The 15,331-nt window shown below is 39.2% G+C and overlaps 1 protein-coding gene across 1 annotated transcript in view; it reads left to right on the forward strand.

Moving 5' to 3' along the window:
* LOC140212300 (collagen alpha-6(VI) chain-like) overlaps positions 1-15,331 on the forward strand; it is a 122,090-nt gene that overhangs the window by 25,595 nt on the left and 81,164 nt on the right. Inside the window, exons 8-11 of the mRNA XM_072283004.1 lie at positions 2,710-3,279; positions 5,074-5,411; positions 11,428-11,506; positions 14,351-14,493. Of these exons, the coding sequence (XP_072139105.1) occupies positions 2,710-3,279; positions 5,074-5,411; positions 11,428-11,506; positions 14,351-14,493 (1,130 nt within the window). The remainder of the gene's footprint in view (positions 1-2,709; positions 3,280-5,073; positions 5,412-11,427; positions 11,507-14,350; positions 14,494-15,331) is intronic.

A 15,331-nucleotide genomic window follows, 5' to 3' on the forward strand; every position in this document is an offset into this window, starting at 1 on the left:
TATGATTAGATGAAGTTCTTTTTTAGAGGCATGCAAGATCAGTTTAGTTGACAATGTAAGGACTTGCCTGTGCATCCATCATTAAGGAAAGTGACTAGGTTTAGAATTATATCTGACTAATATATGTAGATTAAGAAAGAAGCTTGGGCTCCTTCATTCTGTAAGATTGAGCGGTTAGCAGGCTTACTGGACTTCTAGAACTGGAATTGCGATCAGTGCCAAGGATCTCTGAGGACATCCAGGTCAACTGTTGTGAAGCCAGAGTTGCCAATGAGCAGAAAGGCAACATAGTTGTTATCTTATAAATTTTTTATTATATTTTAGACTCGTTTTGCTAATCTTTCAAATTATTTATTATACTTCGATAATATGCTCTGTTGCAACCTTGAAGTATTGTTTCTCCCACTTTGATCTGAATTCTTCAAAACCTGCTTATTTTTCTTTTGTCTTCCACACTAAACTCAACAAATCAGATAATCAGCTTTTTACTGTTTCTTATATTTCCAGCACCATATTTGTATTCATTTCTCTGTCTCCTCCGATATTTAAAATTTAATTGGTTTATGTTTCTGCCAGGCAAACCTTTGCCCCTTCTCTCGGCCAATACACATCAAATCTGTACCTTTAAAGTCTCCAGCTGTCCATCCTTTTCCTTTTCACCCCTCACTGTCTCTATAGCCCAATACTGAATTCATTTCTGCTGATGGAAAGCCATTGACCTGAATCTTTATTTTTTTTATTTCTGCCCCCATGAATGCAAACTGAAATAATGATTACTTCCAACATTTTTTGTTTTTGATCAAGCTGACCAGAATCCAAAACATTTTGTATGAGGATTGTTTATTTGCTGTGAAGCATACTCTCCATTGCCATCCAATTGTAATCATTCTTGGGCATTGGAGTGACCTTCTAATGGTAAGGAGAGATGTCAGGATTGTTGTAGAGAGTGGGGGAAAAAAAGCAAATTAATTGATCTATTTGCTCCTTGGCATTTATATTCCACATTGTGTCTGAAATGCCCTGCAAGCCGAAGTGTAAGGGTCAGGGATCAATAGCTGACAACAAAGAGCGTGGGTCAAGAATATTGCCTTCATAAGCTTGCTTCATTCTTCTACGCTCCTGTGAATTAACTCCTATCCTATTCAATCTTTCCTAAAACTCAGGTGCTCAAGGCCCATCAACAAATTTTTTCTGTACTCTTTCAATCTTATTGATACCTTTTCCCTTTGTAGGTAACTAGAACTGCACACAATCCTCTAGATTTGGTCTCTCCAACTTCTTATACAAATTCAGCATACCAACCTCTGTACGCCATAGGTTGACTTATGACGGCCAATGTGCCAAAAATCATTTTACAACCCTATCTACCTGTGAGTCCACTTTCAAGGAATTATGAATCTGTATTCCCAGGTTCCTCTGTTCTACCACACCCCTCAGTGTCCATTCATTTGCTGTATAAATCCTACCCTAGTTAGTTCCCCAAAACTACACCTCACACCTGGCTGCATTCAATTGCATCTGTCATTTTCATCCAATTTTTCCAGCTGGTCCAAAAGCTTGGATTGCCTCCTTACTGTTCATTACACCCCCAATCTTCCTGACCAGCGGAACTTTTTCAAAGTCTCTGCTAAAGTCCATTTAGACAACACCTACTGCCTTTCCTTCTTCACCTTTCCTGGTAAGTTCTTCAAAATACTATAAAATTGGTTAGACATGAGATACCACATGGCAAGTCATGTTGATTGTACATAATCAGGCCCTGTCTATCCAAATACTTATATATCTATCCCCTTAGAAAACTTTCCAATAATTTACCCACTACTGATATCAGGCTCACCAAGCCTATAATTTCTGAACTTTTTCTGAGAGCCTTTCTGCAACAATGGAACAGCTTTTGCTATCCTCCAGTCCTCCAGCACCTCACCTATGGCTAAGGGCGTTTTAAACACCTCTGCCTGGGCCCCTGTAATTTCTAAACTAGATTCCTGCAAGATCCTAGGGGGCACATTGTCAGGCCCTGGAAACTTAACCAGCCTAATTTTCCTCAAGAAAGCAACCACTTCCTCTTCTGTAATCCATATCCTCATTACTATTTTGCCTGAGTTCCATATACTGTGTCTATCGTCCAAGTAAATACAGATGGAAAAAATCCATTTAACTTCTCCCTCATCTCCTTCAGGTCCATGCATAGATGACTACTCTGATCTTCAAGAGGTTCAGTTCTGCCCCTTGCTATCCTTGTGCTCTTATTTCTTGAATAATTGTCTTGAAGCTCATGGAATTATGATCGCTAAATCCAAAGTGTTACCCTGCACACACTTCTGTCATTTTCCCTGTCCCGTTTTCTTATAGGCAATCCAGTAACACACTGTCTCTAGTTGGGACCTTCATGTATTGATTATGGAAACTAATGTGTCTGCTATGACCACTAAATCTATATTCTAAGGGTGGCAGAAACCATGTAATCAATATCTACTCTAATGGCTTCCTTACTAGCAATGCAGGAATGTTTCACCAACGATATATTGTATTACCGCCAATGTGTCTGTCATGAATACTAAATTTATATTTTAAAGGGACCCAGAAACCATGTAACCATTTTGAAGAACATGAATCGGTCACTTTCATGGGAGCTGTAGATAGGGGAAGGAAGAAAGGAGTATTGTGGGCCTGAGATAAATCCGTAACTGGTTATCATTTTTTTCATAGAATGTGTCCTCGAGAGAGCAGACATTATTTTCCTCATGGATGGATCAGGAAGTATTAATAACGTTGATTTTGACAACATGAAATCTTTTCTGAAAAGCCTCATTGATGTTTTCACTATCGACCCAACTGAAGTCCAGATTGGTCTGGCGCAGTTCAGTACAAAGTTCGAAAAATCAGCTGACTTAAAAGATTTCTCAACAAAGAAATCATTGCTGGCTCGACTTGACCAAGTAAATCAAATAGGAGGAGGTACCACAATTGGATTTGCCCTGAAAAATATGGTCTCCATGTTCACAAAGGAAGCAGGTAGTCGGAGGGCCTCTGGAGTGCCCCAAAACCTGATTGTGCTCACCGATGGAGACTCACAAGATGAAGTGGGTCCTCCAGCTGATCGCTTGAGACAAGATAATATAAATGTATTTGCTGTGGGTATAGGGAAAGTAGCACAGAAACAACTTCTACGAATCGCAGGGTCCAGCTCAAACATCTTTAAGGTTCAGAATTTTCAAAAACTGAAGAAAATTAAAAGGAGGTTCCTCCGCAGTATCTGTACAGAAAGGCCATCATCAGGTGAGTGAATAGTTCTTTTTCTTCCTTTTAGTTAATTGGTCAGTGTTGATTATGACTGTATTCTGATTGTCAGGATTATATATGTAAAATTTCTACAGTTTTGCAATATGGTGTAGACTGGTTATGCTATCATGGGACCCCAAGCACATTTGAAAACACACCTTGCCAGTGCTTGAAATAAATACTAACAAATTGGTATAAATAAAACCATAAAATATTTAAATTAATGTGAAAAAGCTCACTTATTTCCTTTAGGAAAGGGAACCTATTAGACTTACTTCAGTCATGCTATTCAGTAGCACCTTTTGCTTGATTCTAAGATACCTTTTGAAATATGCCAGTCTGTTATCTCCACTTGTAAGTTATGGTAAGAAAATATAGCCAAGTCTTCACCCTGAGAATGAATGTATTACTTATTAGCTTCTAGAAACGATGAATAGAAAGAATAGTTTGAAAAGTAGAATAACCTCAGAGAATGGGACAGGAATTAAAATTGGAAATGGAATTGGTTTAATATTGTCACAGCTGATGTACATTGAGAAAGCTTTTCATGCATACTGCTCATAAAGATTAAATCATTACTCAGTGCATTGTGGTAGAACAAGGTAAAATAATAACAAGGCAGAATCACAAACACAAGAAAATTCTCGGGTGCTTGAAATCCAAAGTAACAAACACAAAATGCTGGTGGAACTCAGCAGGCCAAGCAGCATCCATGAAAAGTAAAGCACAGAGTCAACAGAGAAAGTGCAGCGCAGGTAAATACTAAGATGCAAGATAATAACAAAATGGATTATGAAGTCAAGTGTCCATCTTAGTCATACTAGGAAACCATTTACTGGCTTTACAACAGTGGGATAGAGGTTGTCTTTGAGCCTGGTGGTATATGCTTTGTAACTTCTGCCCAATGGGAGAGAGAGGAAATATCTGAGGTGAGTGGGGTCATTGATTATGCTGGTTGTGAGGTAGTGAGTGATATAGACTGAGCCCATGGATGGAAAGACTGAGCTGTTCCCACAACCTGCGGTCACATGTAGAGCAGTTGCTATACCAAGCTGTTATACAGCCAGGTAGGATGCTTTTAAGGTGCATCAAGAAAAATTGGTAAGGGTTGATGGGATGTGCCAAATTTCTTTAGCCTCCTGAGGAAGTAGAAGTGTTGATCATGGTGACTGCATGATGGGACCAGGTTAGACTATTAATGATGATGTTCTCTTCTAGGAACTTGAAGCTCTCAACGGCAACACCACTGACGTACAGCCTGTGCACTGAAGTCAATGACCAGCTCTTTTGTTTTGCTAACGTTGAGGGAGAGTTTGTTTTCATGACACCATGTTACTAAACTCTCTATTTCCTTCCCATACTCTAGCTCATTGTTATTTGAACTACAGCCCATTACGGTGGTATCATTTGCAAACTTGAGGATGGAGTTGTAACAGAATCTGGCCCCTGGAAGGACATTATGAAATCTTGGCTCTGTGCCCTATTCTGTGATGGATGTTTAATCCAAAGAGATTCATATGACTTCAAGCTGGTCTAAAGTATCTGATAACTTAGTAGGGAGTCTGATCTCCACTGGTCTCTCAAAGGTGATTGCGAGGGACTTCCCTTTCCACATAAATAAGCAGTGAAACAAAATAACACTGTCATTAAATTGCTTGGAATGTTGAATCACAACACTGTTCCCTTTTGATGTTAGATATACATGGCACTATCAGTAGAATGAACAATGAGAACCTGCTAGCTGCTGATGGCACTGGAACATGTTTGTAAACAGGTTCTTCTTTTTTCCAGTCTGCTCCATCAATATTGCTATGGGACTAGATCTCAGTAAACAGGTGGAGTTTCCAAAGTCACCTGACAGTCAGCAGAAACTGCAAATGCATCTGAATGGCATCATTGAGAGAATGATGGATCTTCGCAACATCAGCTGCAAGTCCGGCAAAGGCATCGCAACTAAGATTGGAATTCACAGATCGAGCTTGGGTTTTGATTTGCAATTTAAGCAGTATAAGTCTAATGAAATAAGGAAAGAACTAATGTCAATGCAAAGTGACAACGAGGTCTTGAATGCCGATTATCTGCAATCGTTTTCAAGGCTACTGCATCTGAAAGCAGAAGGAAATGTGCAGGTAACATTTGATAAGTCAGGGAACACGATATTTGCAAAAAAGAAATCATTGGCTAGAACTGATGTTAATTCATTTCATGTGCTATGGTAAAGTTGAATAATTTATTGGGATTAAGTTTTATAGGCCTGGAAGAAGAGATTCATTGACTGCCTTCTCTTTGCTAACTCAGCATAGAGCTAGTAGCATAGTTCAGAATACCAGATACTGCATACTTAACTTGAAATCCTCAACATATTTTAGTATTCATGGTTTCATCTCTCCTTTGTTATTCTGCTTTTGTATTTCTCAAATCTTCTTTATTCCTATATAGTTGGAATCTCCACTGCCCATGTATCTTCTGGCGCCTTTTTGAATCAAATTTTGTATCATCTCCCATCTGAAATCTCCTCTGCAAGAAGTTCTGTCATCCATCGTGTTGTTATGATCAAGAAGATATGTATTCCAATCTGCTTGTTTCTGTAGTTTCCTTTATCTGTATTTCTCTGGGCATTCTTCTGCCTGTCCTTTTCTATAATCTGTTCTATTACTATATCCATATTCATATAACCTCCCCTAAATGCAAATCCAGCTACTACATAATAACATTAGTTTTCATATTACCCACAGGTTTAAAAAATGAATCACAGAGTAAAAGATGAACTGGGAAATAGTGATCACAGTAAGACTGGATTTATCATCTAGTTTAAAATTAAGAAACTTGGGTCTGAGCCAGATATAAAGGAAATTACAAAGGACTGAGGATAGAGTTGGCTGAAACAGATTAACAGATTAAACAATGAATGAACATTGGCAGCTGTTCAGTGAGATAGTTAATGATGTGAGCGATGTAATTATAAACACATCCAAATGAGGTTGAAAAATGAGGGTGGTGAGAGAGGATAGAATGAACCAGCCACGGCTAACCCGAGGAGTTAAAGAGCGTACTGAGTGGAAGGAGAAAACATCTTTGATGACAAAAATTAGTAATAAACCCAAAAATAAGGTTAAATTTGGATTCCAGTAAAGGCGGATTAAAATAAAATCAACAAAGAGAAAAATAAACAGTTTGAGCAAACTAATGGAAATATACAACAAAATAACATTTGGCGTGACTTTATGTACTGAAGAAAGGAGGAAGTTAGACCTGTGGCGATACTAATGGGGACTAGAGAAAAAGCAGAAGGGTTTGACCGACATATTGTTCATTCTCCATGGTAGAAGATACTACAAACATCTCAGAAATGCTAAAAAATGGAGAGGAGTTAAATTGTATCATCAATCATTTCAGAATTAGTTCTTTGGTGAATTAACAGGGCCAAAGGATGATAGTTCTTCAGGATTTAATGATGTTTGTTTTAAGATTGTAAAATAAGTGGCTATTGAGATAGTGCATGCTTTGGTTGGAAACTTCCAAGAGTCCCTAGAATCTGAAAAATTACTGTGGGTTTGGAAAACACTAATATGAAGTTCTTATTCAAAAAGGATGGGAGGCATAAATCAGGTAACTGTTGGCTTATTAATCTAACATCTATTAATGGAAAAATGTAAGGATAAATTAACATAGAGATGATAGTAAGAAAATCATAACCTAGTCAAATAGGATCAGCATGGCTTCACGAAGAAGTCTTCTCTGACAAATGTACGACTTTTTAAAGGAAGTTTCAGCCAGAGTGAATAGAGGGAAACCAGTTGCTGTAATATACTTGGAGTTTCAAAAGGTGCTTGACAAGGTACCATGCAACAGATTTCTTTGCACAAAGGGGTTTCATGGTGTTGGACGTAAAATAATAGAGGATTGTCTAACAAACAGGAGACAGTGAGTAGGGATAAGGGAGTCTATCTTATGCGGGCAAGCTATAATTAGCGGAGTGCCACAGAGGGTAGAGCTGTTATAATACAACAATGGTACAGAGGAAGGAAATGAATGTACTGTGGACAAATTTACAGATGACACAGAAATGGAAAAAAGGCAAGTAGTGAAGAGGATTAAAGCAATTTGCAAAGAAATATTGATGGGTTAAGTTTTAAAAGTCAGGGACTGATTAAGAATTGACAATATGACTTTGTGCATGAAATCTTGTTTCATGAATGTGACGGGGTTTTTTTGAAGAGGTAATGAAGGTGATTGAAGAGGTCAGGGATGTAGATGGTCACTTGCCTACATGGACTTTAGCAAGACCTTTGATTAGATCTCACATGGTAAGTTAGGTCATATAGGAACCAGGGTTTGTTGTTCAGTTATTAAGTTGAGTCCGACTCTTTGTGACCCCATGGACTCCCTCACACCAAGCCTCCTTGTTGGAAACTCCTCCCTATGATCCCCCAAGGTCATATGCATTGTCTGAGGAATGTTATCTATCCATCGTAGTTTCTGTCATCCTCTCCTTCTTTGACCTTCTGTTTTACCTAACATGAGAGTCTTCCCCAAGGAATCCTGTCTTCTTATGATGTGGCCAAAATATTTGAGTTTTTGTCTCATAATCAAGCCTCCAAGTGAGCAGTCTGGCTGTATTTCTGCAAGTATTGACTTGTTGGATCTTCTTGCTGTCCAACGAACTCTTAACACTTCCCTCCAGCATCTAAGTTCAAAGGTGTTGATTCTTTTGTATTCAGCCTTACTAATAGTCCAGCTCTCACAGCCGTACATCACAACTGGAAATACCACGGCCTTGACTGTACAGATCTTCATACACAATGTTATGTCTCAGCTCTTTGGTATTTTATCTAAATTTGCCATTGCTTCCCTCCCCAGAAGTAAGCGCTGTTTAAGTTCATAGCTGCAGTTACCATCTATAGAAATCTTTGAACCGAGGAAGACAAAATCTGTTGCTGCTTCCCCTTCTTTTCCATTTACTACCACGGAGTTAATTGGGCTGGTCGACATAATCTTGGTTTTCTTAATATTGAGCAACAAGACGGCATTTGCACTTTCTTCTTTCTCTTTGATTAGAAGCTAGCCATTTCTACAGCAGGTGTCACAAGTTGGTAGTGGAGGGTTTTCTTTCTACATTGGAAGCTGGTGACTAATGGTGTGCTACACGGATCATAACTGGGTCGGCTGTTAATAATAAGGATTTGGGTGAGAGTTTAGTTGGCAAGGTGAGTAAGTTTACAGTCTCACTAAAATTGCTGGAATAGTGGATAGTTAAGAATTTTTTAAGTTTATTTTTTATTTCGAGCCACACTGCCCAGCAACCCATCAATTTAACCCTAGCCTAATCAGAGTCCAATTTAAAATGACCAATTAACCTACTAATCAGTACATCTTTGGTCTGTGGGAGGAATCTGGAGCACCTGGAGGAAATCCATGTGCACATGGGAAGGACATACAACTATCTTACAGAGGAGTTGTAATAGTGTTATGCTAACTATTATGTCGCTATGTTATCTAAGACTAAAATAATCTTGTTCAGCTGAGAAAGTGGACAAAGGAATAGCAGATGGATTTTAACTTGAATAAGCACGAGGAATTGCATTTTTAGAAGTTAACCAGGTCAGGGTCCTGGAGAGCATTAGAGAACAGATAGATCAAGGGGCACAAGTACGCAGTTCCCTGAAATTTGTGATACAGGTAGACAGGGTGTAGAAGAAGTTGTTTTTCATAATTGCCTTCATCGGTCAGGTCATTGATTACAAATGTGGATGTCATGTTACAGCTGTACAAGCCACTTGTGAGATCACATTTGGGTATTGTAAATGGACACTGTCCAGGGCAAGGGCATCTTAAACTAAAGATTATACAGTAGGTTTAGAATGGTAGGAGAAAGATATAAAGAGAATCTGAAGGGCAGAGGTTGTGGGAGAATTATGGAACAAGATGCCAGTTGAAGTGGTAGAGGCAGATACAATTACCGCTTTTAGAAGACATTTAGTATGTACATAGATAGGAAAAGGATGTAGACCAAATGCAGGCAGAAGGGACTAGCTCAGGTCAGCAACATGGTCAACATGGACGAGGGCTCGTTTCCAAAAGGAAATCTGATTGGATGAGGATTAACCAATCAGGAGGGACTGATGACAGGGTATATATACCACCGGACTAGACATGACTAGGCAACATCCCTGATAAAGATGGCAGACTTTGTCATCAAGATGTCAGTGGTACCTGTACCTGGCTGGAAGTCAAAGAAATATTTATTTGCTTGTTTCCCATGCTGAGTGAGGGGGTAAGAAAGTTGGTAAATGGTGTACAAATGGAGAAAATGTGCAAAAGGTTCCGTTTTAATGGAAGAATGATGAAACAGGAAGCTGCAGCACAACAGGGGCTTTCAGAGCACCGTACATGAAACACAGAAATCTAGTCTACAGATGCAGCAGGTACAATCAGCAATAGAATGTTGGGATTTATTTTAAGTGACCTGGGGTGTAAAATAGTGAAGGCCAACTGCAATCATACAAGGCACTTGTGAAACCAGTTATGGACAATGTATATAGATTTTGTACCCTAGTTTAAGCAAAATTATATTGTCATTGGAAGCAGTTCAGAAAGATAGTTGTAGAATGGAGGATGTGTTTTTATGTCAGAAAACTGAACAGCTTAGGACTTGAAGTTTGGATGGATGAGAGATGACTTTGATGAAATATACAAGATTCTTCAATGGCTTGATTATAACAGGGTTATAATGTCTAGATATGAATGTCTAGATATTTGGCTGCCGGTTACCAGTGGTGTTCCACAGGGATCAGTGTTGGGGCCGCTTCTTTTTACATTGTACATCAACGATCTGGATTATGGAATAGATGGCTTTGTGGCTAAGTTTGCTGACGATACGAAAATAGGTGGAGGGGCTGGTAGTGCTGAGGAAACGGAGAGTCTGCAGAGAGACTTGGATAGATTGGAAGAATGGGCAGAGAAGTGGCAAATGAAGTACAATGTTGGAAAGTGTATGGTTATGCACTTTGGCAGAAAAAATAAACGAGCAGACTATTATTTAAATGGGGAAAGAATTCAAAGTTCTGAGATGCAACGGGACTTGGGAGTCCTCGTACAGGATTCCCTCAAAGTTAACCTCCAGGTTGAGTCAGTAGTGAAGAAGGCGAATGCAATGTTGGCATTCATTTCTAGAGGAATAGAGTATAGGAGCAGGGATGTGATGTTGAGGCTCTATAAGGCGCTGGTGAGACCTCACTTGGAGTACTGTGGGCAGTTTTGGTCTCCTTATTTAAGAAAGGATGTGCTGACGTTGGAGAGGGTACAGAGGAGATTCACGAGATTGATTCCGGGAATGAGAGGGTTAACATATGGGGAACGTTTGTCCGCTCTTGGACTGTATTCCTTGGAGTTTAGAAGAATGAGGGGAGACCTCATAGAAACATTTCGAATGTTAAAAGGCATGGACAGAATGGATGTGGCAAAGTTGTTTCCCATGATGGGGGAGTCTAGTACGAGAGGGCATGACTTCAGGATTGAAGGGCGCCCTTTCAGAACAGAAATGCGAAAAAATTTTTTTAGTCAGAGGGTGGTGAATCTATGGAATTTGTTGCCACGGGCAGCAGTGGAGGCCAAGTCATTGGGTGTATTTAAGGCAGAGATTGATAGGTATCTGAGTAGCCAGGGCATCAAAGGATATGGTGAGAAGGCAGGGGAGTGGGACTAAATAGGATAAAATGGATCAGCTCATGATAAAATGGCGGAGCAGACTCGATGGGCCGAATGGCCTACTTCTGCTCCTTTGTCTTATGGTCTTATGAATGTCAAGTATATGTCTGGAAAAATTCAAACAGGACAATCTTTGAAGATAAGATCCATCATCTGACTTTCCATGCCACAATTGTACTTGAACCTGAATTTTCATTGGTGTTTTAGGTGCCTGCATCTTCCTTGTATATTTCAGGGTGTTAATGTACTGTGTAGAAGATCTATTCCAAACACTTATTTCAGTGATAAGGCATTCATACAGGAATTTGTTGCAGTTTTGCTAAACCCTTCATGGTTCTTTGCTATAAAAAGAAGTGAATAGTTGGTGACCTGCATACAATGGTTTCCTAGAGTTGAGCTACCTATTTTGATTGTACATTTTAAACCCTCTCTTTACAGGTAATAGTAATATTTACAGATGGAATAGATGATGAAATGAAAAAATTAAAGGAAGTATCAGAAAAACTCCGACATGATGGTAACTTGCTTGGCATTTACATGCAATACTGCTTTGAAGATATTGTGAGCACTAAATGTTGGCATAGAATTATATCATTAACGAGAAACCTTCGGGAATGTGATTTTATCTGTTAAATATTAAATGCTACATATTCAATTTGAATCTAGAGATCATATCTTGTTTTCAAATCTCAGAATATTTTCAGATATTTGGAAGAAAGCAATTTCAATGCAGAAATGGAAATGGAATAAAATAGGGAACATTTGTTTCTACTTTAGTTTGTAATGGCACTTTAGCTGAACAGTTAAGTGACTAGTCAGAGATTATATCAGTTTCATTTTGCTTCACGCTGTGCCAACTTTCTCCATGATGGTAAATGATTTAAAGTATAACAGAAGAGTTTCTTTTGGACTGTGTTTTTAAATATTTACACTTAGGATTTGTTTAATTATTACACAAAGAGAGCCACAGTAAGAGCTAAGTACCAGAGGTAAGGCGAGAGTGATAGCCCTTGACATCAAGGCAGCATTTGACCGGGTATGGCATCACAGCACCCTAGCTAAAATGGAGTCAATGGGAAATAGAGTGAAAACCCTCTGCTGGTTGGAATTATACTTGGCATGAAGGAAGATGATTGTGGTGGTTGGAGGTCAATCATCTCATCCTCAGGATATCACTGCAGGAGTTCCTCAGGGAAGTGTTCTAGGACCAACCATCTTCAACTGCTTCATCAATGACCCTCCTTCCGTCATAAGGTCAGAAGGGGGAATGTTCGTAGATGACTGCACAAGGTTCTGCACCATTCATCATTCCTCAGATAGTGAAGCAGTTCATACCCAAGTGCAGCAGGACCTGGACAAGGTCCAGGCTGGGGCTGACCAGTAGTACGTAACATTTGAGCCACGCAAGTGCCAGGCAGTGACCATCTCCAACAAAAGAGGCTCTAACCATCATCCCCTGACATTCAGTGGCATCACCATCATTTAATCACCTACTATCTACATCCTGGGGGGTTATGATTGACAGGAAAGTGAACTATGGTCAAACCATATAAACACCATGGCTACCAGAGCAGGTCAAAGGCTAGGAATCCTGTCGCATTTAACTCACCTCCTGATTTCCTAAAGCCGGTCCACCAGCTACAAGGCTCAGGTCAGGAGTGTAATGGAATACTCGCCACTTGCCTGGATGAGTGCAGCTCCATCAACACTCAAGAAGCTTGACACCATCTAGTCCAAGGCAATCCCCTTCCACAAGCATTCAGTCCCTCCACCATCAACAAACAGTTGTAACAGTGTGTACTGTCTACAAGATGCACTGCATTGACACACCGAAGTTCCTAAGGCAGCTCCTTCCAGACCCATGACAACTAAAAGGATGAAGCCAGAGATACAGGGAATGTCACCACTTGGAAATCCCCCTCCAGTTCACTCACCACCCTAACTTGGAAACATATTGCCATTCCTTCATTGTCGCCGGGTCAAAATCATGGAATTCCCTCCCTAACAGCACAGTGGGTGTACCTACACCTCAGGGACTGCAACCATTCAAGAAGCGAGCTCATCACCACCTTCTCAAGGGCAACTAGGGTTGGGCAACAAATGCTGGCTTAGCTGGTGACTCCCACATCCTGTTTTTAAAAATAAAAGTGAACTAACTTTCAGTGATGATGAAAAGGCAACATAAGTTATTTATCTCACCAAGTGATCTTTATGCACTGCAAAATGGGTGGCAAATGTTTCTCCATGGTGTATGGAATAATGGTTCAGACTATCAGGAAAAAGTAGATGAATAGAGGGAAAGTGAAAGAGGGAGAGAGAGAGCATTTAACTCATAAAAGAAGTTGCACCAAAGTTTATTCATCTATCTCCTTGCAAATCATTCGCCCCTTCCTAGCTCTACAGCATTCTCCAGCAGTATTGTGCTTCTTTGATCCTAATCTTCACCATTAAGGATAACCTTTGTTTTGGCTTCTGCATCCTGATGAGCCTCTTGGCACTTTATAGTCCTAACACCCTTCAAAAATTTGGCATTTCTCTGACTACAGACTTTTGGCATTCTGTTCCTCATTTCCTCCAGATGCCTAAGCCCTAAGCCTTAGAAATATATTTTTTAAACTTCTCAGTCTCTCCTTTTCCCATAAAAGTTTACTTAAAGCCAACCACTTACCTGGTTTATGATTTGTCTAGTTAGGTCTTGTGGCACAAGCTGGGAAGTTTTCATGCATCAAAGGTTTTGTACAAATTATTGTATGTAATATCTTGCACCCTACAGAGCTGACTTCTTAAAAAAAAATCATGAGTGAGATTGCCCAGACACCAAAACTCATCCAAGGTTCACAATGTATGTGACATGCAGTCAGAAGGAACTTCCCATGTACACTCAATGGTGTCAAGCATGTGTTATGCACATTTTAACATTATTATGCATATGAGTCCTGCAGATGATATGAATCCAAACCTGGTCTTATTTGGAGAATGAGTACATTCAGGATACTCTGATTAATATCTTTTTACATGTAAGTGAGCTGCCCAGTATCTGGGCAGCCGTCACCAAGACCCGAAGCTATAGGATTCCCTTACTTCATCTCTCTGCGTCTCTTGGACCTCATTTTCCAAGCCTGACTCACGACATTTTTTGTCTGAACTCCACTGAAAGGAGCTGAAGCAATGGGAAATACTAGCCATGTAATGTTTCAGAAGAATCAACAGGTAAGTAGACAATTCATGAACAAAATTTCACTTATGATCCTGGAATGTGTTAAAGTGTAAAAGTCCAAGAGAAACATCTTAATTAATGTAGGATTCAAGAAGTTGAGGACTATTTTAATAATGGACAATCACTGTTTTTTTTCTTTCCAAGTCCATGCACTGATCTTCGTTCCCCTGGAAGGAACAGAAAATGCTGACAAAATTGCTGAACTGGAGTTCGGAAGAGGGTTTGGCTACCGAAAGGAACTGATGATTAACAAGCCAGATATTGGAAATGCATTATTATCAGAAATTGTAAGTGATTTTGTAAGAATCAAAGGTTATCAGAGGTATTAGAAAATATCTGGAAAAAGCTGTTTATTGATTTAGTCAACCGTTTTTTACAAATAAATCTTTTTTAGAATCAATAAGCAAATCAGCTATCTGAGAAGTATAATGGTCTTTAATTGATGAACTATATCACTGAACATGTAGATGGTTTAATGCCTGATTTATCATACTAAATCAATATATAATATCTAAATGACAAATAACATCCAGATAAAACATATTCTGGACCCACAGTGTATATGAAATGCATCTACTCTAGGTGTGTGCAGTGATATCAAGGATATGTTGTGCTTCTCTTAATATCATGAATTCCAAATTAAATTGCACATCTGAGACTTGCAAATGTTATAAGTTTAACTAGAAAATTGAGGGTAGTTTCCATTAAAAGCTTTTTTTGCCTGTTAGTGAGTTTCCTGGCATTTTATCTAGTCAAGTGACCTTTTGAGAACATTATGATTCTTGTCTGTCTGTCAGTCATTAACATCTGCGCCCACAGCTGTACAGAATTTGTTTGGATTGGCTCCTGTGCTACATGGTGGGATGTGTTACTGCACCAAGAGTACTGTATAAACTGTTATATTAACTTACTTACAATTTGTACAGCATCATTAATGCAAAGAGTAGGAATCAGCATCTATTTGGCTTACTTTAAATTAATATGTTTATTGTTACGTAACCGGCAACAATCAATATCAATCGAGACATGTTATATACAAACAACCAAACATTTATTAAACATGGATAAACAATAAAAAAAACGAAAACCTTAACCTTATGCAGCCGTTCAACAACTCGTCACTCG

Source organism: Mobula birostris, chromosome 19 (genome assembly GCF_030028105.1).
Source record: "Mobula birostris isolate sMobBir1 chromosome 19, sMobBir1.hap1, whole genome shotgun sequence".
NCBI lineage: Eukaryota > Metazoa > Chordata > Chondrichthyes > Myliobatiformes > Myliobatidae > Mobula > Mobula birostris.